Source organism: Sus scrofa, chromosome 16, assembly GCF_000003025.6.
Source record: "Sus scrofa isolate TJ Tabasco breed Duroc chromosome 16, Sscrofa11.1, whole genome shotgun sequence".
Taxonomy (NCBI): domain Eukaryota; kingdom Metazoa; phylum Chordata; class Mammalia; order Artiodactyla; family Suidae; genus Sus; species Sus scrofa.
In genome coordinates, this window is record NC_010458.4 from 21,199,718 (window position 1) to 21,224,648 (window position 24,931).

At 41.0% G+C, this 24,931-nt stretch overlaps 1 protein-coding gene across 1 annotated transcript in view; it reads left to right on the forward strand.

Moving 5' to 3' along the window:
• Positions 1 to 24,931, forward strand: part of SPEF2 (sperm flagellar 2) — a 176,129-nt gene that overhangs the window by 111,255 nt on the left and 39,943 nt on the right. The window contains 5 exon segments of the mRNA NM_001044561.1: positions 2,319 to 2,456; positions 9,018 to 9,169; positions 12,937 to 13,117; positions 20,326 to 20,473; positions 22,357 to 22,482. Of these exon segments, the coding sequence (NP_001038026.1) occupies positions 2,319 to 2,456; positions 9,018 to 9,169; positions 12,937 to 13,117; positions 20,326 to 20,473; positions 22,357 to 22,482 (745 nt within the window).

Here is a 24,931-nt window from a genome sequence, read left to right on the forward strand (position 1 = left end):
TTTTTAGGGCCATACCACGGCATATGGAGGTTCCCAGGCCAGGGGTCAAATCAGAGCTACAGCTGCCGGCCCACACCACAGCCACAGCAACACAGGATCCAAGCCACATCTGCGACCTACGCTACAGCTCACAGCAACCCCGATCCTTAATGCGCTGAGCAAGGCCAGGCTGCAACCATGCAACATCATGGTTCCTAGTTGGATTTGTTTCCGCTGTGCCATGATGGGAACTCTTCTTCCCTATTCTTAATGCCAGCCCTCCTGTAAACCCCTTCCCCATAATGGTCAGGTGCTTTTTGGTAGAATGGGAAGGTTTTTAGATTTTAAAATATCTTATGTGATTTTTTTGCTCATTCTAAAAGCACCACCTGTTTATGTATTTCAATTGGATATTTAAAAGAAGCAAATTTAACATGACAAATCCATAATCCCATTTGCCAATAGTTAGCCTCTTTATTCCTGGGCACGGTCCTTGTTCTTGGCTTGAGTTCAATCCTAAGAGTTATTGGAGAGGTTCTGCTATTGTGTGTCCTCATTTTACTGTTAGGAAACCAAGCCACAGAGACACTGGCCCTTGCTAGGCCCTCACAGTGGGTTAGGAGAAGAATGAGAACTAGAAACAAAGCCCCAGGCTCCTGCTTCTGTAGTTTCTCCTCTGCTGCATTCCCCCCTCATCTTTTTAAAATGTATAAATATTTGATAAGCACAAGCCAGTACTCACTGAATGTCTGAGACAGCATATGTGGAAAGACCGTGGCGCTCTCAAGATCAGCTCTAAAATAATGGTGTATAGTTCTGATACTTAGCATACAGCTATGCAAATGGCTGGGATGTTTTCCTTTCCTGCACAGCCCCCACAAGATAACAAACCAAAACACGAAGTGTTCCATTAACACGGCATCGCAGAAATACAATCTACTACAGGCACTGGAATCAAACTACATATGTTCAAATTCCTGTCTCTACCACACTGAAACCATAGGCAATGATTTAACCTCTCTGGGCATCACATTTCTTCTCACAAACTTACCTCTTGGTTATTAATGGTGATTAGTGAGGTAATCACAATGCCCAATGCATAGTAAATTCAGCAAATTATGATGATTATGAAAACTGTCAAGTTTTACTGGACTACCTCTATTTTATTAATGGGATTTTTATTTTTTTACGGCCACACTTGCAGCATATGGAAGTTCCTGTGTCAGAGGTCGAATCTGAACCACAGCTTCAACCTACACCACAACTACAGCAATGCCAGAACTTTGAACCCACTGAGCCAGGCCTAGGATCAAACTCGAGCCTCCTCAGTAACCTGAGCCACCGCAGGCAGATTTTTAAACCTCTCTGCCACAGTGGGAACTCCTATTCATGGGATTTTTATTAAACAGATATTTTATCACTATGAATAAGATTATGATAGTTTTCATCGTTGAGGAATGATTGTGTGCTAAATACTGTGCTGTTTTACATGCTTAGGCTAACTGTAACACCACCAAAGGGTAAGTAATATTCCCATTTTATAATAAAGGAACTAAGCCCTAATCTAGTGGTGCCTATTAAGTCAAGACCACAGGCTCACATCCTGGCTCCGCTGCCCACTCACTGGGTGGCTCTAGGAAAAATAACTTCTCTGTGACTCAGTATCCTCATCTGCTAAATGAAGATAATAATAATGCCTAAGGTTTTGGTGAAGCATTAGATGAGTCAATGTAAGTGTAGTTAATTTTTATTCTGACACATTGACACACATACAAAGGTATTCTAATCATTATGGCTCAGACTCTGGTAAGTGGCAGGGCTGGATGTTTAAAAGTTTGTTTGTTTGTTTGTTTAACTGCTAGCTTTGTAGTACAAAGCTTATTTTCAGACAATCCCGTCAAGCTCAGACACCATTTCTTGGTGCAAGACATGTTCCACTCATGATCAATTAACAAGCCATGCCCTTGGACTCAATAAAGCTGCATATTTCTCCCACCACCCAGATCCCCATTTCTTCAAAAACTCCCTGAACAATCTTTTGGGACCAAACAAATCTTGTGAGGAAGGATTGGAAGACATGAAACATAGCACCACGAATGACATGAACTGCAGTGGGTTTGTGGTGGACATGGGCGTGGGGGTCTTAGGAAGGGAGGACTTGACCTAGAGTAGACGCAAAGTGAGTATTTGTTGAGCAAAGGAAGAAAATACATGAGTGCTTTAGGTCTACATTTTCTTCAGGAACATTTTTCGGATAGGCAAAGGATTTTAGTTTTACTTCACGGAGGTCCTCTGAGCTGTGAGGCTAAAGCCTCCCAGCGCTGTTTCTCTCTGTTCAGGATTTACGGGACCGCCTGTGGGACATCTGTGATGCCCGCAAGGAAGAGGCGGAGCAGGAGCGTCTGGACATCATTAATGAGAGCTGGTTGCAGGACTCAACAGGAATAGCGATGAACCATTTCTTCTCCCTAATGCAGGTAAGAGCGGCCGGTCACGATGACTCTTCCCCCTACAGCCACTCCTGGAACCGCTCCTCTGGGAGCGTGAGGGACCATTCAGGGCTCCTTTTACCCCCAGAACTCTGCCCAGCCTGAGCTCCGGCCTTCCAAGGAAGTTAGCTGAAATAAACTCCCCGCCAAGCAAGCACCAGAACTGAGAGCATCCCAAGCAGCAGCTCACCAGCTGTTTCCAGGTGGCCTCGAGCTATGGAGGGGGCAGCAGAGAGGGTCATGGACAGCCAAAGTGACCCGGGAAGGAGCCCTGATGAAAGCTTGGGCTGATCAGACTCAGTGGGCACTTGATTCCTGAAAAGTTGTGTCCAGGTTGGAAAAACAGACCGTTTGTCAGAACACCCAATCAACTTATTTTTGCAGCCTGTTACAATAAAGAATTGCACTGGACAAGTTAAAGAGACGACATTGATTTTATCCCAAGATACCGGTAACAATAGGGGAGAAATCACGAACCAAATCTGAATACCCAGCTCTGCCAAGAATAAGGGCTGGAGAGTTTCTAAACTCTCCAGGGGCGGGGTGGGTGTCATGCTCTCTTGGTTGGCCTCACCTAAGGAAAGGTAAACTTTCTCAACACAGGTAGTTTTACAACTTGGAGCAGGGCGTCTTCCAAATCACGCTCCTCTCCTCCCAGAAGACCTGGACATAAGGGTGCCATTTATTTTCACTTCATATGCTTACATTTCAAAGAGAAGCTTCCTGGGTCCTTGAGAAGACCGTTCTGGTTTCTAAAACCCACAGGAAGATTTTGAAAAGATTTACATCTCAAAGAGACAGAGAAGGAACTTGCAAAGACAAGTTTCCTAAAGTAAATACTCTAAGAAATGGGGGGTTCAGAAGCCTGGAGTTAGGAAGAAATCTGTCTGTAGTTTAGTCACACTGAGGGAATATGAACATTGTCTTAGCTCAGCTGTGTCTACGTGAGTATTTTCTCCTAAGAAAAAAGCAGTAAGGATAGAGTAAAAATGTTACATTTCTGGTCTTGAACTGATCAGCTTTCAGGAGGCGTTACTGCAGAAAATGAGAGTATTTAGCTGACAATCACCAGAGCTAGCTTATAGTAGGTGTTCAATAAATCCTTGCTCAACAAAGTTCATCACCATAAGAAAATGTGGTATACATATACAATGGAGTACTACTCAGCCATAAAAAGAATGAAATAATGCCATTCACAACAACGTGGATGCAACTAGGGATTATCCTACTACATGAAGTAAGTCAGGAAGAGAAAGGCAAATACCATAGGATATCACTTATACATGGAATCTCAAATAGGGCACAAATGAACCTATCTACACAACAGAAACAGACTCATAGACATGGAGAACAGACTTGTGGTTGCCAAGGGAGCAGGGAGAGGGAGTGGAATGGACTGAGAGTCTGGGGTTAGTAGATGCAAACTCTTACCTTTAAAATGGATGAGCAATGAGGTCCTACTGTGTAGCACAGGGAGCTATATCCAATTTCCTGGGATAGACCATGATTGAAAATCATGAATGTGTATTTATATGTATGTACGTATATGTGAGTGTGTGTGTGTGTGTGTGGTGTGTGTGTAACTGAGTCACTTCTCTGTACAGCAAAAATTGCAGGGGTGGGGTCAATGTATTTCCATCCTTCAAAGGGGCAAGGCCCTGGTTGAGGGACAGGCTGGATCACAGGAGGCAGAGACCTGGGAGGCGGGAGCAGCCTCTTTAATTGCTAGCTCTGGGATCCGGGTGGGAGCTACAAAGCATGGGTTGTGCAGAGGGTCAAGGTGAGACACCCAGCAGCTTAAATCCACCTGGGTAACATCCTCAACATCAGTTTGGATAAGCAGAGATTGACCGCTGAAACGGGTGTGTCAAAAACCTTATGGTAGAAATCACTGAAATCCAATAGTGAAGGCAAAGGGATTAGAGAGTTTTCGTGAATCGTTCTCATTAGTCCAGGCAATATGGGCCTCTTTTGGAAACCATATAACTCTACACCGCATAGTACTGATATTTCAGGCCCTCACCCTGAGAAACAGAACCCACATGTACAACCAACTAGGAAAAAAGAGGGTAAAGAAAGGGCTGCAAACAAAGGCTAATATTTATGAAGTTCTTAATATTAAGTTCTTACTCTGTACTCATCAGGCACTGTTCTAAGGACTCTTCATGTACAACACATTAAAACCTCCCAGCAACCTTAGGCTGTAAATTCTATCAAATCCTCATTTGGGAGATGAGGAAACAGGTAAACACAGATGCAGTGGTTTACCCAGGGCCACACGCTAGTAAGTGGGAGAGCTGGGATTTGAACCAAGGAAGTTTAACCCCTGATCTGGGTTAGACTTAGATAAAACCCTAAGCTTTCTTTTCTTTTTTATTTTTTAAAGTTTTATTGAAGTATAGTTGATTTACAAGTTTGTGATAATTTCTGCTGTACAACAAAGTGATCCAGCTATACATGTACATATATCCATTCTCTTTCAGCTTCTTTTCCCACATAGATTATCACAGGATATTGGGTAGAGTTCTCTGTGCTATACAGCAGGTCCCCATTGGCCAATTATTCCATATAGCTCAGTGAGTATATGCCAATCCCAAACCCCAAGTCCAACCCTCCACCCCCCACCTGTCCCCTTTGGTAACCATTAGTTTTTCAAAGTCTATGAGTCTGTTTCTGTTTTGCAGATAAGTTCATTTGTATCCTTTTTTTTGGATTCAACATTTAAGTGATAGCATATTATGTTTGTCTTTCACTGTCTAACTTCACTTAGTATGATCATTTCTAGGTCCATCCATATTGCTGTAAATGGCATTATTTCATTCTTTTTTATGGCTGAGTAGTACTTCATTGTATATACATATCACATCTTCTTTATCCATTCATCTGTCAATGACATTTAGGTCGCTTGCCTGTCTTGGCTGTTGTAAATAGTGCTACAATGAACATTGAGGTGCATATATCTTTTCAAATAATGGTTTTGTCAGGATAGATGCCCAGGAGTGGGATTTCTGGATCATATGGTAGTTCTATTTTTAATTTTTTTTTTGAGGAACCTCCGTACTGTTTTCCATAGGGGTTGCACCAATTTACATTCCCACTGGCAGTGTAAGAGTGTTCTCTTTTCTCCACACCCTCTCTAGTATTTATTGTTTGTGGACTTTTTCATGATGGCCATTCTGGCTGGTGTAAGGTGGTACCTCAGAATAGTTTTGATTTGCATTTCTCTAATAATTAGTGATGTTGAGCATCTTTTCATGTGTTTTTCAGCCATCTGTTGTCTTCTTTAGAGAAGATGACCTGAGATTTCATTGACCTGAGTTTTCTTTTCATTGCTCACATATAAGCAGAAAAAGTCTTGTTCTGTACTGATTGACAGGATCCTATAAAAAAATCAAAGCTGTAAAGTACAGGAGAGTAGTAGATTTCAGTTTAATAAAGGGTTTGTGCCTAAATAAGTGGTCCCAAAGGGGATTCCACGGAACATCAGTCCTACAAGATGTTTCATAAAACAAAGACTTGAAACCAAAAGACTTTGTAAAACGCTACTCCCCTTCCCTCACCCTGGGAGACCAACAAGCATATTGATATATTAAGACATTAAGATGCTCTGCAATAAAGAAACTCTTTCAGTGTGTTAACCCAGCATTTCTGAAACTATTTGACTTTGCAAAGTTTTTGTCTGTTTTATCCCCAGCGTGGTGCTCATTAACAGCCTACAGGACAAAGTTTCTACAAAATAAATTTCGTAAAATGCTATGCTAGATGATTTCTAAGATTTCTTTCAAAAGTGAGAATCTGTGATAAGAGAAACAGTAAGAAAGCATTATTTACTAGTTATAAATGTGAGCGGAATCTTGATCAATTCTGCTTATATGAGAGTACTGGATATATAGTGGCATCTTATTCATAGTTAGCTATACAATGAATCAAATTAGGTCCCCCCAAATAAATGAACATTTTACATAAAATCATATAACAGGGTTAGCCTAAGGTATAGATACCAGTACTGTCTCAAATACCAATTGTATAAAATAGGATGTAATAAACTTAATTATAATTAAAGAGTTCAGTTCTTTAAGTCAAGATAATTTTCTGACTTCTAAATATCTTTACCAAATAATGCAATGCCATGACTTGATGACTAATAACTTTTTATAGCCTCACAAACCTTCTCTTCAATTCCCCAAAGTTATTTATCAATACCCAATTTGTACAAATTGGGTTTATATTTGCATGCTACGTATTGTGAATGTGGTATTGTGCAGACTCTCTTGAGTATAGTTTGCAAGAATCATTTTCTCTCTACTGTTTTATCAAATCTAAACATGAAGTTGTAAATATGTATTATCAAGCTACATGATTAGTTCATATGTGAATATTTAAGAGCTAGTTTGGTGTGTCTGCAGGGAGAGAGAAAAATGTTTCATTTTCCTAATCATTTCAAAATGCTAGTTTGAAAAGTTACCTAAACATATATCTGTGTTTAAAAGCCAAATGCTTAAAACATGTTTTATAATTTAAGACAATATATGATTGGTAATTTTATTTATAACACAGATTCAGATTAACCAAATGAATATTTTCCTGTTTCAGTCTTTTAGGTAGAAAAGTTTAGCTAAAGAATAGAATAGCTTTAGAGAATAGCTTTGCGGGAGCAATTTGGTGTACCCTTTTCCATATCAAAAACAAACCTATTGAGAAGTTCTCTGGTGGTGCAGCAGGTTAAGGAATAGATGTTGTCACTTCATGGCTTGGGTCATTGCTGTGGTGCCGGTTTGATCCCTGGCCCAGAAATTTCCACATGCTATAAACAACACCCCCCCCCAAAAAAAAGACAGAAAGCTCCAAATTTATTGAAACTGCCCTTGTCTTCTGTCATAGACTACCATGCACAGCAGATATTTATTTATTCCAAACTGAAAACATTATCAGTTTAAGACTATTCTTGATGTTTTATTAAGTAAATGGCAACATTAACTGTTTGATGAATATAGGGGTCTCTTCAATATCCTGGGTTATGTTCAGCACAGGGCTTTGAACACCAGCTCGGTTTTGTTCTTTTTAGAAAAGATGCTTTCTATAACTAACTGTCCTGGGATAGATCTGCATAAAAGCTTTCATCTTTAAAGCCTCAGATACTGGTTTAAGTAGCCCCACTAACTTAGGCAAAGGATGGAGGTCATGTTTCCTCCACCGGAGAGAACCACAGTTATGGCAACTGACCTGACACCTATTGGGAGAGCAGGTCACAGGGTCTCACTGTGCACGCATGTCATTGTTACTGCAAATGGAAGCAACCTGGCTGGTAGGGAGTCACTTACGAATAACTGATGCTCCTCTGTGCTTCTCTGTTTCCCTCAAGATGCCTACTGCAAAGCCAGCAAAGGGGTTTCGCTGTGAGCAGGGAGGAGTGATCTCCCTTCTTTTCAATGCTGAGCAAGAATAGAAACTGTGAAAAGAGAGCTCTTTATTTTCACTCTACCTCACCATTTGTTATTACATTACACAACTACATTACATAATCCCATAGGACCAAAACCTAGTCTTATTTTGTATTGCATTTTTTTGTATCTGTATTATGTATTTGTATGTATAATATTTTTTGTATCTCCCAAATCAACCAATGTGTTGCCTATGACAGAAGACACTCAAATGTTTGTTATTGTATTGGTTGATTGAGTATAGGACAGGAAAATGCCTGATGTCAAAATAATGAATAAGACAGTTCCTGTTGTGGCTCAGTGGTAATGAATCTTTCTAGTATCCATGAGGACGTGGGTTCAGTCCCTGGCCTCACTCAGTGGGTTAAGAATCCATGTTGCCGTGAGCTATGGTATAGGTCACAGACGCAGCTCAGATCCTGTGTTGCTGTGGCTGTGGTATAAATTGGCAGCTGCACCTCCAGTTAGACTCTTAGGCTGGAAGCTTCCAAATGCCCCAAGTTTGGCCCTAAAAAGCAAAATAATAATAATAATAATAAAGAATAAGATACACCACTTCAGACATCATGTAATCTTCTGCCACAATATAAAGAGGCATGGAGGGGAGTTCCTGTGGTGGCACAGTGAAAATGAATCCAACTAGAAACCATGAGGTTGTGGGTTCGATCCCTGGCCTCACTCAGTGGGTTAAGGATCTGGTGTTGCTGGGATCTGTCGTGTAGGTTGCAGATGCAGCTCAGATCTGGTGTTGCTGTGGCTCTGGCATAGGCCGGCAGCAACCATTAGACCCCTAGCCTAGGAATCTACATATGCTGAGGGTACAGCCCTAAAAAGACAAAAGACACAAGAAAAAAAAAAAGGCATGGAAATGTCATCTTTTTATTAAGTGGAATCATGCTCAATAAGGACATAAAATGTAAACTTGCCAATTTTCTTTAGTTTTTATGAAATTTTAGACATATACTTGAAGCCAATTCTCTTTCTTAATTTCCAGAAAACTGATTTCAACCTAAATGTTTTAAAATAGTACTTACAGAGCTTATATGGAAAACATGTACAGATCAGCTTGTTCTTTTTTGAGTATTAACATTCCCATTTGCTATTAAAGGCAGAACTGAACCGTTTCCAAGACACAAAGAGACTCCTTCAAGATTATTACAGGGGAATGGAATGTAAAATCCCAACAGATGACACTAAGAGACTTACTCGCGTCCCATTGGTCCAACTGGATAATAAAGATACTCTGGAATTCCAGCTTAGGTAAGGCAGGCTATCATGTTGCATTGTAATTGGTCTGAACTTAAAGTTTTATGATTTTAAATTGAATACCACTAATAAAAACCACACTCCTGTATCTGCTAATCCAAAATCCACAAAAACCTCTAAAAACTAAAACTTTTTTTCTAATTTTGACTTAAGACAATTGATATGCATTATTTATCCCACTTATAGTGAATATTAACTCATTTTTGCTGCAGGAGATATAGTATGTTTTGTTATGGAGTTCTTCCAATAGACTGCTGGGGATCTCGGGGAATATACGCATATAGATTCTGAATTCTGAACATTTTTGACCACAAGAGTTTCTGACAAGGGATCATGACCCTCCATCACTTTTATGAAAGATCCCAAGCTGTTCTGTGTGTATGTGTGTGTTTGTGTGTGTGTGTGTGTGTGTGTGTGTGTGTGTGTGTGTGTATGACTTATATAAACGAAAATAGAAGGCATTATGAATCTTCTTTTACAGGTCAGGAAATTGAGAAACCATAAAGACTCAGTCATATATGTTTATGACTTTGTGAAACTGAAACTTATTAATGGTCCAACATTAAATTCCTGCCAGCAAGAAAATAAACTTGGTGGTAAGGGTGGAAGAAAATTATATTTTTAGCCAAACATTCCCGTGCAAGACAAAAGTTTGTAAATAATTTTAAAATTTTGTATTGAAGTATAGTTGATTTACAATGTCGTGCCAATTTCTTCTGTACAGGAAAGTGACCCAGAATGTGTATATATATATATGTATACATATATAAATACATTCCCTTTCTTATATTATCTTCCATCATGTTCTATCACAGGTGATGGGATATAGTTCCCTGTGCTATCCATATGTTCCCTCATTGCTTATCCATTCTAAATGTAATTGTTTGCATCTACTAACCCCAAACTACCAGTAAATCATTTCTTTTATAAACCCAATGGGTAGGGCAGGGGAGGGGTAAGACTCCAAACCTTGAGAAGCAATGACTAGATAGAAAATTATCTTTAAGAAATAGGGGGCAGGGGGAAGTGATGGTCACTCTTGTGATATGGTTCCCAAGGATAAAACCTTTAAAGAGAGCAAAGAGTAAGAATTTTTAAAATAAAGTAATAAAATCTCAAATCCTTAAAAATTAAATGGACTAATTAAAAATAAATTAATAAGATAGAACCAAGAATTAAAGTGATATTTTTAGTGACCAGTAAGCAGGTCAGGAGAAAATGAGAAACCGTAGATGTAAAGAAGGGGAAGAAAGAAAGACGTTAGATTTAAAATATTAATATACAGGCACTGAACCTTCAATTTAAATCTCCAAGGAGATGAGTTACATATTGTAGACTGAAAGTAGTGTACATACTTTATTTTAGTAGTTTGCTCAGTCAATGCAGCTAGCAGGAATTGCACAAATTAAATGTAAATAGGTGTTAGAGTCAGATAGATTCAGTTTCAATCCTCAGTCTATTATTTATTAGTTATATGTAAGTAATTTAAAATAGTGTATTTGTTTGGAAAAGCCACCCCAACTCTCTTAAGCTTTCCTTCCCTTATCTCTAAAGTAGGGTTGAGAAGATAACAGAAATGAAATCCTTCAAACATGTAGCTCCCCATCTGGGAGCCAGAAAGCTTGAGACTTAGTCCCAATAATTCTTAATAAGTGGTGACTATTGTATTATTGCATCATGTGACAACACACTGTCCTTACATACACTGTTTTAATTGTATCACATGTTCTTGTTTTGCTTGTTTTACATTCCCTTATTCCAAAAAAAAAAAAAAAAAAAGGAATGAACACAGTAGGATTCCACAGTGATCTGAGGCCCATTTCTCTCTAGGCTTCTTCCAGCTGGTCCCGTCATGTCCCGTCTGGACCATGTATGAGCAAGAAAACACAAGAAGGAAAGTCTGTACTCTCTTCTTGATACAAATACAAGAGAAATGTTTAACTCAGCAAACAGCTGAAAGAGAACTTTGGAATTAAACACAATACAAACTTCCCAAAGCATAGGAACCATCAGAGCCATCAAAAGAGGCCAAGTTTCAATGTCTATAGCAGCAGTACATTCTGTTCTTAGCACAAAATCGCAAGTTGGGGATAATGGGAAGGCTATTCATGTTGGGTAGTGGAATGAAACAGGCAAAAGAACAGCCAGTTCTTATTTTCTGCAAAACAGTTCTGCACCAATCTCAACCTCGAATCACTGCAAACTCTCCTGGAACTCACAGCCAATCGATGCATCAGCCAACCAACCAATCAACCAGTCTCTTTAACACGTACAGGGAGGCGAGCACAGTGTTAAGCATTTTCACACAGCTTATCTATTTTATTCTTCCAACAACTCAGTAATGATAATAATGATGGGATTCACTAATAATCAATAATTTGTAATAATGATAGTACTACAACTATCATTATTATACTTGTATTATTCCAGGAGGAATGGAGACTCAGAAAGTCAGGTGCCATACCCGAGTTCATACCTACCCATAGAGAGAGAGCTAGACCAGAATTTTCCCTAGTAAATGAATTCTAAACCCAGATTCCTTTTCTAAATGATACACCACCACTGCTGACATCCAAAGCAAGGTATTAGGAAATGCCTGCTGTCCCATGTTCAACATCTAGAGATGATCACACAGCCTTTACCTTAACCTATTAAGCACATGAATCTCAAGTATCTCAGTGACTGAGACTGAGCATTACTTACTTATTAAAATGCCAACTGTCCTTGTGGGCAGACGGATCCCGAGTAGTAAACCCTCAACACATTGCCTTAATAGGCACCGTGCACTGTCAGAAATCCAAGCACTGTAAGCATCAAAAAGCCAAGTTCAGAAAACCTCATCTGATGCTTCAAAACAAGGTCACACCAATTGTTTGCTGGGGTTCACAGCCAGATTACTGTGTCACCACTCTGTTCCCCAGCAACTTGAGTCTGCTAAGCCAAATGCTTGCTCCTTCTCAAGTTTCAGCAAAGGCATCTTGGAGCTCCTCTCGGCCCATTCCTTGCCCAGACTGAAAGCTCTTCCTACGTTCTGTCACTGAGCGGGATCCCATTCCGCTCCGTGGATCTCTCCCTGCAGCTAGCTTCTGAGGTCCCAGGATCCTTCAGGGATAGAACATTCCCAGGGTCAGCTCTAAAATCTCTGCAAAGGAGCAGCCATATAGTTGAGAGTAGGGGGAGAGAGAGCTTAACTCTCTGTTCCCACAGCACTTTACAAAACAGAAAACAGCCTTCATCATTCATACACGAGGCTGGGGAGGCCACTGGAGCTCTCCTTGCCTCTACAGGCCAGCTCCTGGCAGACCTCACATCTATCATACCCTCCTTATTAACTCTCTGCTTCTGGAAGCCAAGCACTGATCACCTGAAAGAAGTGATTCCCAGTTCTATTCGGTTTGCTTTTTCATGACATGTATTTCTTGTCAGAAGTTTGTGCCCTGGATACATTTCAAAATTGCATTTCTTCACAATTACCATTGTTTGATCCCCCTCTTCACAATGACTGAGAATTAAACCAAAACATTATGTTTTAGCATTGCTTGTCTCTAGTTCTCTCTTGTTCATAAGACTTTCTAGGCCATCAAACTTTGAATACAGACTTTTCATAGTCTTGTCTCCATGTGAAGAGTTCTTCCAAGAAAACTTTGAAAGTTGCAATCAAAGCAAGACAACAAAATTCACAAAGTAACATGGTCATAAAAATAGAATCCTGTTAAATCAAATCTTCAAATTTCCTTTTTTTTTTTTTTTGTTTTCCCAAGGATTCCCCTAGTTCCTCGAAGGTCCATTTCTCCAGAGTCAGCTCTATCCAAACCCAAAATAAAAGCCCTGCTGAAGGGCAACATTGATTACTCACTGGAAAATGTCGAGTTGAACTTTGAGGCTGATGAGAAGGTGGTGATGGACACATGGCAGCAGGCTTCCTTAGCAGTATCTCACATGGTAAGCAATGCCTGTTACTACATTGCCTTTCAATAATACCCATTCATTAAACTCCAAAGTTGGTAATATGCTATGAGTAGAAAATGTACACAGTATTCACATCATAAATGTATACCTCCAAGAAGGTTTGGGGTTTTTGTTTTGGGGTTTTTTTTGTTGTTGTTGGGGTTTTTTTTGGTTTGTTTTTTTGGTTTTTTGGTTTTTTTTTTTTGTTTTTTTTTTTTTTTTTTTTTTTGAGATAGCAGGTAAAAGAGTTCACTGGGGTCAAGAAAGGAGTGAATCAATATTTGGATTATTTTCTCTGCAGGACCAGGGTTCCAAGTACAGGGCTCTGAAGGGCCAAGCAGGAAATGTCAGTCAAATGTAGGTCAAGAATAAGCAATGGGGAGAAACAGGGCTGTGGTCAAGTGAAGTAGCACCCCTATCTAGAGAGGTATCTGCTTCTCCACCCTAGCCGACTCTGCCATTTAAGAATAGAGCCCAAGAATAGGGCCCAGGGAATTCCCGTCGTGGCTCAGCAGTTAATGTCCCCGACCAGTATCCATGAGATGTGGGTTCGATCCCTGGCCTCGCTCAGTGGGTTAAGGATCTGGCGTTGCCATGAGCTGTGGTGCAGGTCGCAGACACAGCTCGGATCTGGCGTTGCTGTGGCTGTGGTGTAGGTCATAGGCTACAGCTCTGATTTGACTCCTAGCCTGGGAATCCATGCGCCGTGAGTGAGACCCTAAAAAGACAAAAAAAAAAAAAAAAAAAGAATGGGGCCCAGTATGACCACTTACTATTTTCTGTTCCTACTTGAGTTGGTTTCCATAATTTTTATTTTCTGTTTCTAATCAAATTTATTGACATGCAGTTGCTTAAAATATCCTCTTATTTTTGTCTTAATATTTACAGTATATATTTGTTGCCCCCCTTTGCAGATTCTGATATTGAGTTTTAGTGCTTTTTGGCCTTCCTTACTTAGCTTAGCCAGAAGTTTATTCATCACATCTGTCATTTTACAGAACTAATTTTTTAAATTTTTTATTGAAGTATAATTGATTTACAATGTTGCAATAATTCTGCAGTTCAGCAAAGTGACCCAGTCATACATATATGTACATTCCCCCTCTTATCTTCATCAGGTTCTATCCCAAGAGACTGGCTATAGTTCCCTGTGCTGTACAGTAGGACCTCATTGCTTATCCATTCAAAAATTTTTATAGCGATTTTGATTTTTTCCATTATACCTAGTTTACAGTGTTCTATCAATTTTCTACTGTACAGCAAAGTGACCCAGTCACACATTCAGGTATACATTCTTTTTTCTCACATTATCATGCTCCATCACAAGTGACTAGATATAGTTCCCAGTGCTACACAGCAGGATGGCATTGCTTATCACTCATAGAACTAACTTTAAACCTCATTGATTTATTTTACTGTGGGTTTTCCCTTAATTTTTTTGGTTCCTGCTTATTTTCTCTGGGTTTCTTCTGTCATTCTTCTCTAGAGCTTTGAGATGGATGATAGTTTGTGAATTTCCAGTCTTTTTTAATATATACATTTGTTGCTATAAAGTTCCCTCTGTGACTTGCTTTAACTCCATCTCAGAAGTTTGAATAATGTTACTTTCATTATCATCCACTTCAAAGCATTTTAGAAGTATATTTTTAATTTTCAAAATTGTATGGTGATTTTAAGCTTACTTATATTTTAATCAGAGATCACACTGTCATTGAATTGTTTATTTATTTATTTATTTATTTATTTATTTTTCCTTTTTAGGGCCACACTCACAGTATATGGAAGTTCCCAGGCTAGGGGTTGAATCGGAGCTGCAGGTGCTGGCCTACACCACAGCCACAGCAACCAGGATCTAAGTTGTGCCTGCAATCTACATCACAGCTCATGGCAATGCCAGATCCTTAACCCACTGAGAAGGCCAGGGATGGAACCTGCGTCCTCAAATATACTAGTTGGATTTGCTTCCGCTGCACCGCAATGGGAACTCCTCATTGAAATTTTTTGAAATTTGCTCCATGGTAAATTTTGGAAATGTTTTCTGTGTGTTCTTAAAATACATATGCATTATATTTTATATTTTAACATTATAAATATATACTATTTTATGCATATAATCTAATTTATTATATATTTATACTTTAAAATATATAAAAATAAATACATAAATCTTCTTTGTCCTCATGAAATTTCTCCTTGAATTGTTAAAAGAGGTATGATAAAATTACTGTGAGAGTGTATTATTCATTTCTCTCTACAGTTTTATCAGTTTTTGCTTTTTGTATGTTTGAGGCCATGAAATTGAGTATAAACAAATTTTAAATTGTTAAATCTTTCTGGTGAATTGAACATTTTCTTATTATGGGATAATCTTTATCTATAATGCTTTGGGAATTATACTTTTAGATATCATTTATATATTATATATGTTTTAATACTTTCTATATCTTTTATTTCTTGCTCTTTTTCTCCCCCTTGTAAGTTTGGAAACAACACATTCCATTACTATTCTCTTAGTAACTACCCTAGGAATTACATCGTGAATTATTAAGTCATCAGAGTCTGAAATATTATAGTCAATAATTCATGGTATTATTCCTAGAGTAACCATTAAGTGAATTAGTGGGTGTTACTTCCAAATTAATGTAAGAAAAAAATGAAATAATTTTAACTAATCAATCCAAAATAAGAAAAGAATAGGAAGACAGAAAAAGATTCATGTCGAGCAACAAAATAAAAGGCACAAAATAGGATGGTAGTTTTATACCCCAAATATATCTACATTAAATTTAAAAGGACAGAATAATCCAGATAAAGGAAAAGGATTGTTTCGTTAAAGCCTAGATGCTTATAAGCATACAGAGATGATTTTCCATTATTGGCCTGAGAGGAGAATGGGGTCGTGAGATGACCTCCATAGCCACCGTGGAATCTTGAACCCTTGACTTGAGCTCCAAATCTTAGCTGGCACCAACTTGTCAAACCCTCTTATAAACTGACTAGATATTGCTTTCTACACATTCCAAGGCTTTGCCAATCTCAGTGCCTTGGCTGAGTCATTTTCCCTTTTTTTTTTTTTTTTTTTTTTTTTTTTTTTTTTTTTTTTTTTTTTTTTCCTTATTCCATATTGAATCAGCTTCCCCTCGCCACCCCAATCCCCCTCCCCCCCCCCCCAGATGCCACTCCAGCGCCCTTGGCTGATGTCATTTCCCCTTCTTAAAATCAGCTCCTCCTTCCAATTGCTTCAATCCTCTACTTTCTTCAAGTCTTCAGACCTAGTTCCTACCTGCCCGAAGCACTAGCCTTCCATGATGACGTGCGCCTCCAATCCTCATAGCAGTTATTGTCTCTCCCACTCTTGGCTTTTAGTATCTAGGTTACCATTTCTACTTGTTATCTCATTAGTGTTTTCCTGAATACTTATTAGATTCTAAAATGTTTTGTATACACTGCACCTAGCATGATGCCCACATCTAACATAATACTGGGTCCTCAGTACATTGTTGAGATGCTGCTGCTACTGTACTGGTGACAGGGATGTTCTTATTAATGGTGATGGCGATGGCAATGGCAATGAGGATCCCTACAGGGAATTCCCTCTGTGGTGCAGTGGGTTAAGGATCTGGTGTTGCCTTCGCTGCGGCGTGGGTCACAGATGGATTCGATCCCTGGCCTAGCAACTTCTGTATGCTCTGGGTAGAGCTGGAAAACACACACACACACAACTACTAAGCACCAGAGAGTAGGAAACCAGATCTAGAAGTTCTTAAAAAAAAAAAAAAGAATTACTATTCTTACTCTTACTTGAACATAAACAGAATTTACCAGTCTTATAAGTCCCATTAAAAAGTACCTGGGAAGGAGTTCCCACTGTGGCTCAGAGATAACAAGCCCAACTAGTATCCATGAGGATGCGAGATCAATCCCTGGTCTCGATCAGTGGGTTAAGGATCTGGCATTGCTGTGAGCTGTGGTGTAGGTCGCAGATGCTGTTTGTATCCTGCATTGATGTGGCTGTGGCGTAGGCCAGCAGCTGCAGCTCTGATTCGACCCCTAGCCTGGGAACCTCCATATGCCACAGATAGAGCCCTAAAAAGGCAAGAAAAAAAAATTACCTGGGGAAATGAGATTTTAAATATTAGATTATTAGAAAGAAACTATCATACAGCACAAGGGACATTGGCACATCTCTTGATTAGGCAGTGTGATTTGAGGAAAATCACTCAACCTCTCTCGAGTCTTCAATACCTTATATGTAACAAGGGAGACATTCTACCTATCCTTCCTTCCTTGAATGGTTGAAAAGATCCAGTGAAATAGTACATATACAAGTTTTTAGAAACTAACTATAATAGATCTTTATGTTAAGAAATGTATTCAGGAGTTCCCATTGTGGCTCAGTGGCTAACGAATCCGACTAGGAACCGTGAGGTTTAGGGTTTGATCCCTGGCCTTGCTCAGTGGGTTCAGGATCCAGCATTGCTGTGAGCTGTGGTGTAGGTCACAGATTTGGCTCAGATCTGATGTTGCTGTGGCTGTGGTGTAGGCTGGCAGCTACAGCTCCGATTAGACCCCTGGCCTGGGAACCTCCATATGCTGTGGTGCGGCCCTAGAAAAGGCAAAAAGACAAAAAAAAAAAAAAAAAGAAATGTATCCAGAATTATATCACTTTGCTTGTAGACTTTTAAAAACCATTTAGAAAGCATAGGAGGAAGGATTATTTAGTAATTAATATTCCTAATAGTTACATTTGAATCCTGATTTTATGTTCCTGAATTGACTTTGATGTTACATGATCTTAGCGGAACTTTAAGTTTTACACGAGACAGGCCTGATTCAGGGAATGGTTACAGGGAGAACAGGACCAGCTGAGATCAGGGCAATTGAAACGAGAGCAGTTTAACATGAGCCGTTTTCTACACAGGCATTTTACCAAGAGCTAGCCACTTCATATGTTATGTCAGTTTTTAGCAAAACTTTCTTCTAATTAACAGGTTTGCAAAGATTTCACAGAAAACAAGTCCTGTTTAATACCCACAATGTCAAAACCTGATTTCTAGAGTTTCTTCAGCCTTACCAGCTAGGTTGCTGGGTGTACGGTGAATTATGTTAATTTTGGAAAGAGACTCAGAGACATTTGAGGGAAGTGGGCCAGAAAAGTGGAGGATAATAATTATCATCATCATCATCATCATCACAAGGTTGTTTACACCGGAGAAAAATCCAATTTTAAAGGAAATTGCTAACTTACTGTGCTTTCGCAGGAACAGATTAAAAAATGAATTGCTTGCAATTTAGGGGAGAATGTTAATAAGTCTGCTTTCAGCTTTACCGGGAATTTCAAAGTACAGCATATGCCATGAAATCCATTTTTATCAAAAGTGCACCTGGTAAACACACACACACACACACACACACACACGCACACGCGCGAAACTGGCTTGCTCTCTGAAACTTTTCTATATCCCTCCAAGGTCCTGCTGATACTGAAGCAGCTGTGGGTGAATTCTGTGGCACATGATTATTTTAAAAGAACATGGGCATTTCCTAGGTATCTTCTATGAGCCTAGCACAGATGCTAAAAGCTTTGGAGAAAACCAAGCAGCAGGGCTGGCTCAGCTCTCAGGAGCATGGTCTCCACTTGGAGATTGGCATTGAGATTTCATGCTCAGTTAAGTTAACCACTGGCGACAGTGACATGCTAAGCCACGGGGTAGGAAGTGTGATAGGCTGGGGAGGGTGGGAATTGGCTGGTCCATCGCAGCCCCTCACCCCCAACACACTGCAAGTGTTTTTTTTTTTTTTTTTTTTTTTTTTTGGCTTTTTAAGGAAGTTCCCAGGCTACGGGTCAAATCAGAGCTGTGGCTGCTGGCCTACACCACAGCCACAGCAACGCAGGATCGAGCATCATCTGCAACCTGCACCACAGCTCACCACAACTCCGGATCCTTAACCCACTGAGCGAGGCCAGGGACCAAACCCACATCCTCATGGACACTAGTGGGATTCGTTACCACTGAGCCACAATGGGAACTCCCCTATTCACCTTTCTGTTCACCTCTATCCAACTTCCTCTTTCTCCTCCAGCCCCTCATCTAGTTCTCCCCAGAAATAACCTCAGACTTGGACACAGTAAATGCTCTAATAAATAAATAACTGACCATGGACCTCCAATGCCTCACCAGTTGCCTGACTGAGATTTTAAGTTTTCAGCTATATGTAGCTACTCCCCCCATGGTGTGTTGTGTGTTTTCTTTCTTCCTTTGGAGAGTCTTCTCTCAGCCCTCCTTTCTCAGATTTATACCCCTACACACCCTTCGCCTCTTGCGACAGGGGGAGGGGAAGCTGGACTTATTTCAGCAGGTCCAGCCTTTCTAACTGCAGGCCCAGCTGGAGCCCTAAGACTAGGTCTTCCTGCTGCCTGTAGCACAGAGGCAGCCTCACAGGCCAGATGGAGGGATCCCAGCAGCATGTCCCCCACCCCTGACCCCCATTCATCAGCTCTTGTGTAGTGACCACACAGCTAATCTCTCCTACCAGGAAACCTTTGAGAGTGAAAGGATGGGGTTGCTGAGATGGGGAGGACTTTCAGTTAAGAACCAGCAATGCATTTAGCTTGTGGGACAGGTCGTCCTCCTAAACACGGCACCTTCCTGGGGGGATGTTAGAATAAAAGGGAAGCCCAGGATTCAAGTGTCTGTGAGCCCAATTAATACAGGGCGTGTACTCCCCAAACTTGGTTGGAAGGCATGAAACATTCTTACCAATTTTATGTATAAAGCACAGGCAGACATAAAATGCATAGGCAGGTACACCTCTGCAGTATTAATGTTCCCTGGCACAGAATGTGATTAGGAGAAACTGACTTAAAAACAACCAATAAAGAAAAAAAAAAAAGATTGAGAAACACTGATGTGGTGGAATGCCCCAGACTGAAGGCCAAGAGATAATAGGAAATTGGAAAAATAGTATTAAATTCATAGTGTCTGAGAGTAAAAGGAAATGCCTTGGGGACATCATGTCTTGGGACAGAGACGGGTTTCCATTTAAGTAAAACATCCAAGTGTGTCCTGTAAAGATTGAGTACGTAGCATGATTGTTCACAGTGGAATGAGGTTTCAGTAGAATTGGATGATGCTAAATCCGAATGGTTATCATCTTTCATAAAGGTTGCACTAACTGAAATATTGCTCTTATACAACCAGGTGGCTGCTGAAATTCATCAGAGGCTCATGGAAGAAGAAAAGGAAAACCAGCCGGCAGACACAAAAGAAAAACCTCCTCAGACGGCTGCAAATAAAAAAGTGAAAAAGGAGCCACCCAAGAAAAAAAGAGAGGACAAAAAAGGAAAAGGTATTCACGTCTTTGATATCCAGAAAGCTGGTTGCCTAAACCTCTCCTTGGTAGAAAACAAGCATTTAACCAGGCACGAGAGCCTCTGAGCTACTAGAGCGCTGCTCATTAGGCTATACTTAGAGACGCTGGCTTCTGTGAGCCACAGTGTTAGCTGGCAAATCATACTGCATACCAGTCCCTTCGAATTTGTTTATCCAAATAGCCAAGTATATCCAGGATAAATTAAACCGAAAGACAGTTTTACACATATATAAAAAAAAAATCTCTAAAATGATATCATGTCATCTGAACAGTGTGTGCAAGGGGGCCTGACATCAGCTGCAGTGTAGCCGGGGGAAGGTTAAAAGCTAATTCTATGTAGGTGAGTTTCAGGTTTAAGTCAAGGTTTAAATTCAGGTCTCAGGTTTAATTCAAACAAGGCTTTATCTCCTGGAGGCTTCCTGCCTGAAACTCTGCCTCAGAGGCAGCCAGGAACATCTAGAGGAAAGAAACCTTAGGTTGGGGGAGACCTCCCAAGAACCCTAGGAGTGAGCTCTACCGCAAACATTACCCTCCCTCTGAATGTTTCTGCTCATAGTGGTGACCTGAAGCCAGTGAGGAAGAGATGCAAGCATATGAGCAAAAGTCACTCCATGAATCAATTGCTCATGATGTGTCTATTAGCTACCCTCACCATGAAAATGGGTGTCGACTCACCATGGTGAACTTCAAAAAAACCCTGTGGTCCCTGCCCTGACGGAGCTGGAGTCTAACAACAGAGGCAGACAAGGGACCAATCATGATTCTTTAGCAGGGGAGGTACAGATCCCTGGAGAGCACAGTCACCATCTAAGGAGGGGAGGAAATTCTTCCCAGATGCAGTCCACGCCAGCAGCCAGAGTAGGGTTCAGACAAAGCCCTGAGGACGCGGGTAGGAGCAGTGGTGGCTCCTAAAGCAGAGGAGAGAGTAGCACCACAATAAAAAAACAGGTGAATTTGGTCCATCTCAGATGGTAAACAGAAAGGAAATAAGCAGCATTGGAAGGTAATGCTTCCATTTACTTTAATGAAATAATCAACTGGGTCCCATCTCTTAATTTTACAGATGTTAAAGCAGAAACCCAGAGAGGTTAACAGCTCTCTCCTCGGTAACTTACTCTTGCTTCCACAATTGCAATGAACACATATTCTTATAAGTTCTTTGTTTATATAAAGTTTGTATCTTCTTCCCAAAATTTGCATCCCTAGAGATCAGACCTTTGAGAAAGATGTATCGAACTAAGTAGAATCGTGTAAGCTGGGCCTGCAAAAGAATCACACCACTATTTCTTATGGGCAAATTCTCAGACAAACACTGACAAACTCTTATTTTCCAATTCTCTTATGTAATCAGTGCAGCACTTGTAGTTAAGTACTAGTTAAAAGTTAATGAAGTAGATGACAAATGCTTGACCATCAGCTGCATTTGCGCCATATCTGAGGTTGTTCTCTGGCCTTTCCTAGATGAGGACCTGGGAAACACTGGGTCAGTGCAGGTATCCCTTTGGAGCAGTGCTTCTCCAGGTGGCTAATGGAATGCTGGGGATCGCTCATTCCTCTCCCCAGATTCTGAGTTGCACCCTCATGTCACCATGCCCGCATTAGCCACCCGCCTCATTTTTCCATGCTGCTATACGAATGGGGTGTTTTTATAGTGTGCCCAGCCAGATACCGCCTGGAGAATTCTCAAGGAAAGATTACCAATATTTCTTCACTCACACTGTCTGGACCCGGGTCTCTTCTTTCCAAGTCACTACACATACAGAGCTCCGCACACTCCACTTTGTACTCGTTTTATCCAAGTCTCCCTGTGCATACCTGTACGTTGGCGCGTAACTCAACACGTTTCCTTGCCCTTTCAGGTAAATCCCCGCCTATGGCAGAATCTGCTCCTGTAATAACAGTAGAGGAGATTGCCGAAATGGAAAGAAAAAACGAACTGAGGCTCAGAATAAAGGAAGAACATCTCGCTGCCCTGCAATTTGAAGGTAGCAATTGGAAAGGACTAGGATGATACTTTTCTTTCTTTTTTTTTTTTTTTTTTTTTTTGGTCTTTTTAGGGCCATACTGGCATCATGTAGAGGTTCTCAGGCTAGGGGTCCAATTGGAGCTGTAGCCACCGGCCTACGCCACAGCCACAGCAATGTGGGATCCAAGCAGCATCTGCAATCTACACCGCAGCTCACAGCAATGTTAGGGTCCTTAATCCACTGAGCAAGGCCAGGGATCGAACCTATGTCCTCATGGATGCTAGTTGGATTTGCTAACCACTGAGCCATGAAGGGAACTCCAGATGAAATTTTTTGGTATAAAAGAGACCAGGAGGCAAACAGCCCATAACTGGCTCAAACTGTGTTTACGAGGACACAAAGCCAACCAACTAAAAGGTATAACACTCAGTTGGCTATTTTCATATGACCATATAAAGACTAGACCTGGCTGTTGTATGATTGGCTGCTGGGAACGCAAAAACAGAATTTGAGAAGAGTCTCAGAGAACACCAGCAGTCATTCGAATCTCAGAGAATAGAAACAAAAGGAATATTTTAGAGTTGGTACGATTTTACAGGCTGAAAGAAGGTTTGGGGCTGCCTAAGGAGCTGGTTCTCTATTATAATAATTTAGGCCTCTCATCAGGAAAATAAGTCCTGACTAATGGCTCACAAATCCTGAAAGTGACCGTGGAAGAGCCAGTCATGGATCAACAGTGTTCAAGGACTTCTTTCTCTATAGAGAGCAACAATTTTACAAGACATAGTCTCCTTCTGGCTCTTCCTGCTGTCTCATAATACAATTCAAAATGGAATTTGAAACGATAAAAAAACTGAGACAAAGTATCCTAATTGGAAAGAAACCGTGGTCCATATGCTAGAGGACAAAACCAGAAAACGGCAGCTTTGGGTAAACTCGAACCCATGAACTACTCAATGACAATTGACCACTGAGAATCCTATCCACCCCTTGAGTCTCTCCTTTGCCCCCTCTCCCCATCCTCCTACCACCTGCTTTCATAATCCCAAGAGCAAAATCTGAAGGATGTTGAACACAGGAAGTCAGACTTCCCCATTTTTTAAAAGTACTCTAAAGCCTCAAGTTTTAATAAGATCCTCTATGCACACATTTATTTGCTGCTGAAAATTGAAACAGCACATCAAAAATTTGTATAACAATTCAATATGCTGCTCTAATACTTCCCGAGCCAAACTACCAACATTTTCTTTCTGTTCCTTCCACACAAGCTACTTTGTTTCAAATTCTTGATACTGGGTTTCATCTTATGGACTTACTTGTCCCCATTGCCCCTTGCCACATCTGCTTTCAGTAGCCAAGCCTACTTCACTCTTCAGTTCATTCTGTACATGGTTCCTAGTGTGGCTAACTTCATTTGTTCACACAGTAAATGTTTACTGAGTTTCCAGTATGTGTCAGGTCCTATAGTAGCTGAAATAAATATACTCATAAATACACAAACCAAAACACGCACACAAAACTAAAACCCAATCTAGAGGAAGAGAAATACAAACAAGCACTTATGCTATGTTGTGACATTGGATGTGGGCAGACAGGACAAAGGGAACATAGAAGGAGTCAAGAAAGGCTTTCTAGGAGTTCCCGTCTTGGCGCAGTGGTTAACGAATCCGACTGGGAACCATGAGGTTGCGGGTTCGGTCCCTGCCCTTGCTCAGTGGGTTGACGATCAGGCGTTGCCGTGAGCTGTGGTGTAGGCTGCAGACGCGGCTCGGATCCTGCGTTGCTGTGGCTCTGGCGTAGGCCGGTGGCTACAGCTCCGATTCGACCCCTAGCCTGGGAACCTCCATATGCCGCGGGAGTGGCCCAAAGAAATAGCAAAAAGACAAAAAAAGGGGGGGGGCTTTCTAGCAGGTGAATTCATGCTCGAGCTGAACTGGAAGGACGTGGGGAATGGGGCAGGGATGGGAGAAGAACTCGGTGACCACCAAGGAGCCGGTCTGGAGTTGGAGGCCATCCTGGGAAGGGGTGAGTGATTAGGCAGGCTGAGGGTCACAGAGGCCCTGCCAAGAAAGTTGCATTCCCCCTCTTATGGCTTCTGGGAGCTAGCAAAGCCTTCTGAGCAGAAAGCAACTGTGAGCACACGTGCAGGTGAGACAGGTTACTCTAGGGTGGGTGGAGGTGGATTTGGATTTGAGGTGGGGAAGAGAACTGAATGCGAACAGGATGGAAGCCACTGCTGTAGCCGAGGTGAGACATAAATCTGTGCCCAAACGTGGCACTAGAAAAAGCAGAGAGGGGAGTTCCCGTCGTGGCGCAGTGGTTAACGAATCCGACTAGGAACCATGAGGTTGCGGGTTCGGTCCCTGCCCTTGCTCAGTGGGTTAACGATCCGGCGTTGCCGTGAGCTGTGGTGTAGGTTGCAGACGCGGCTCGGATCCAGTGTTGCTGTGGCTCTGGCGTAGGCCGG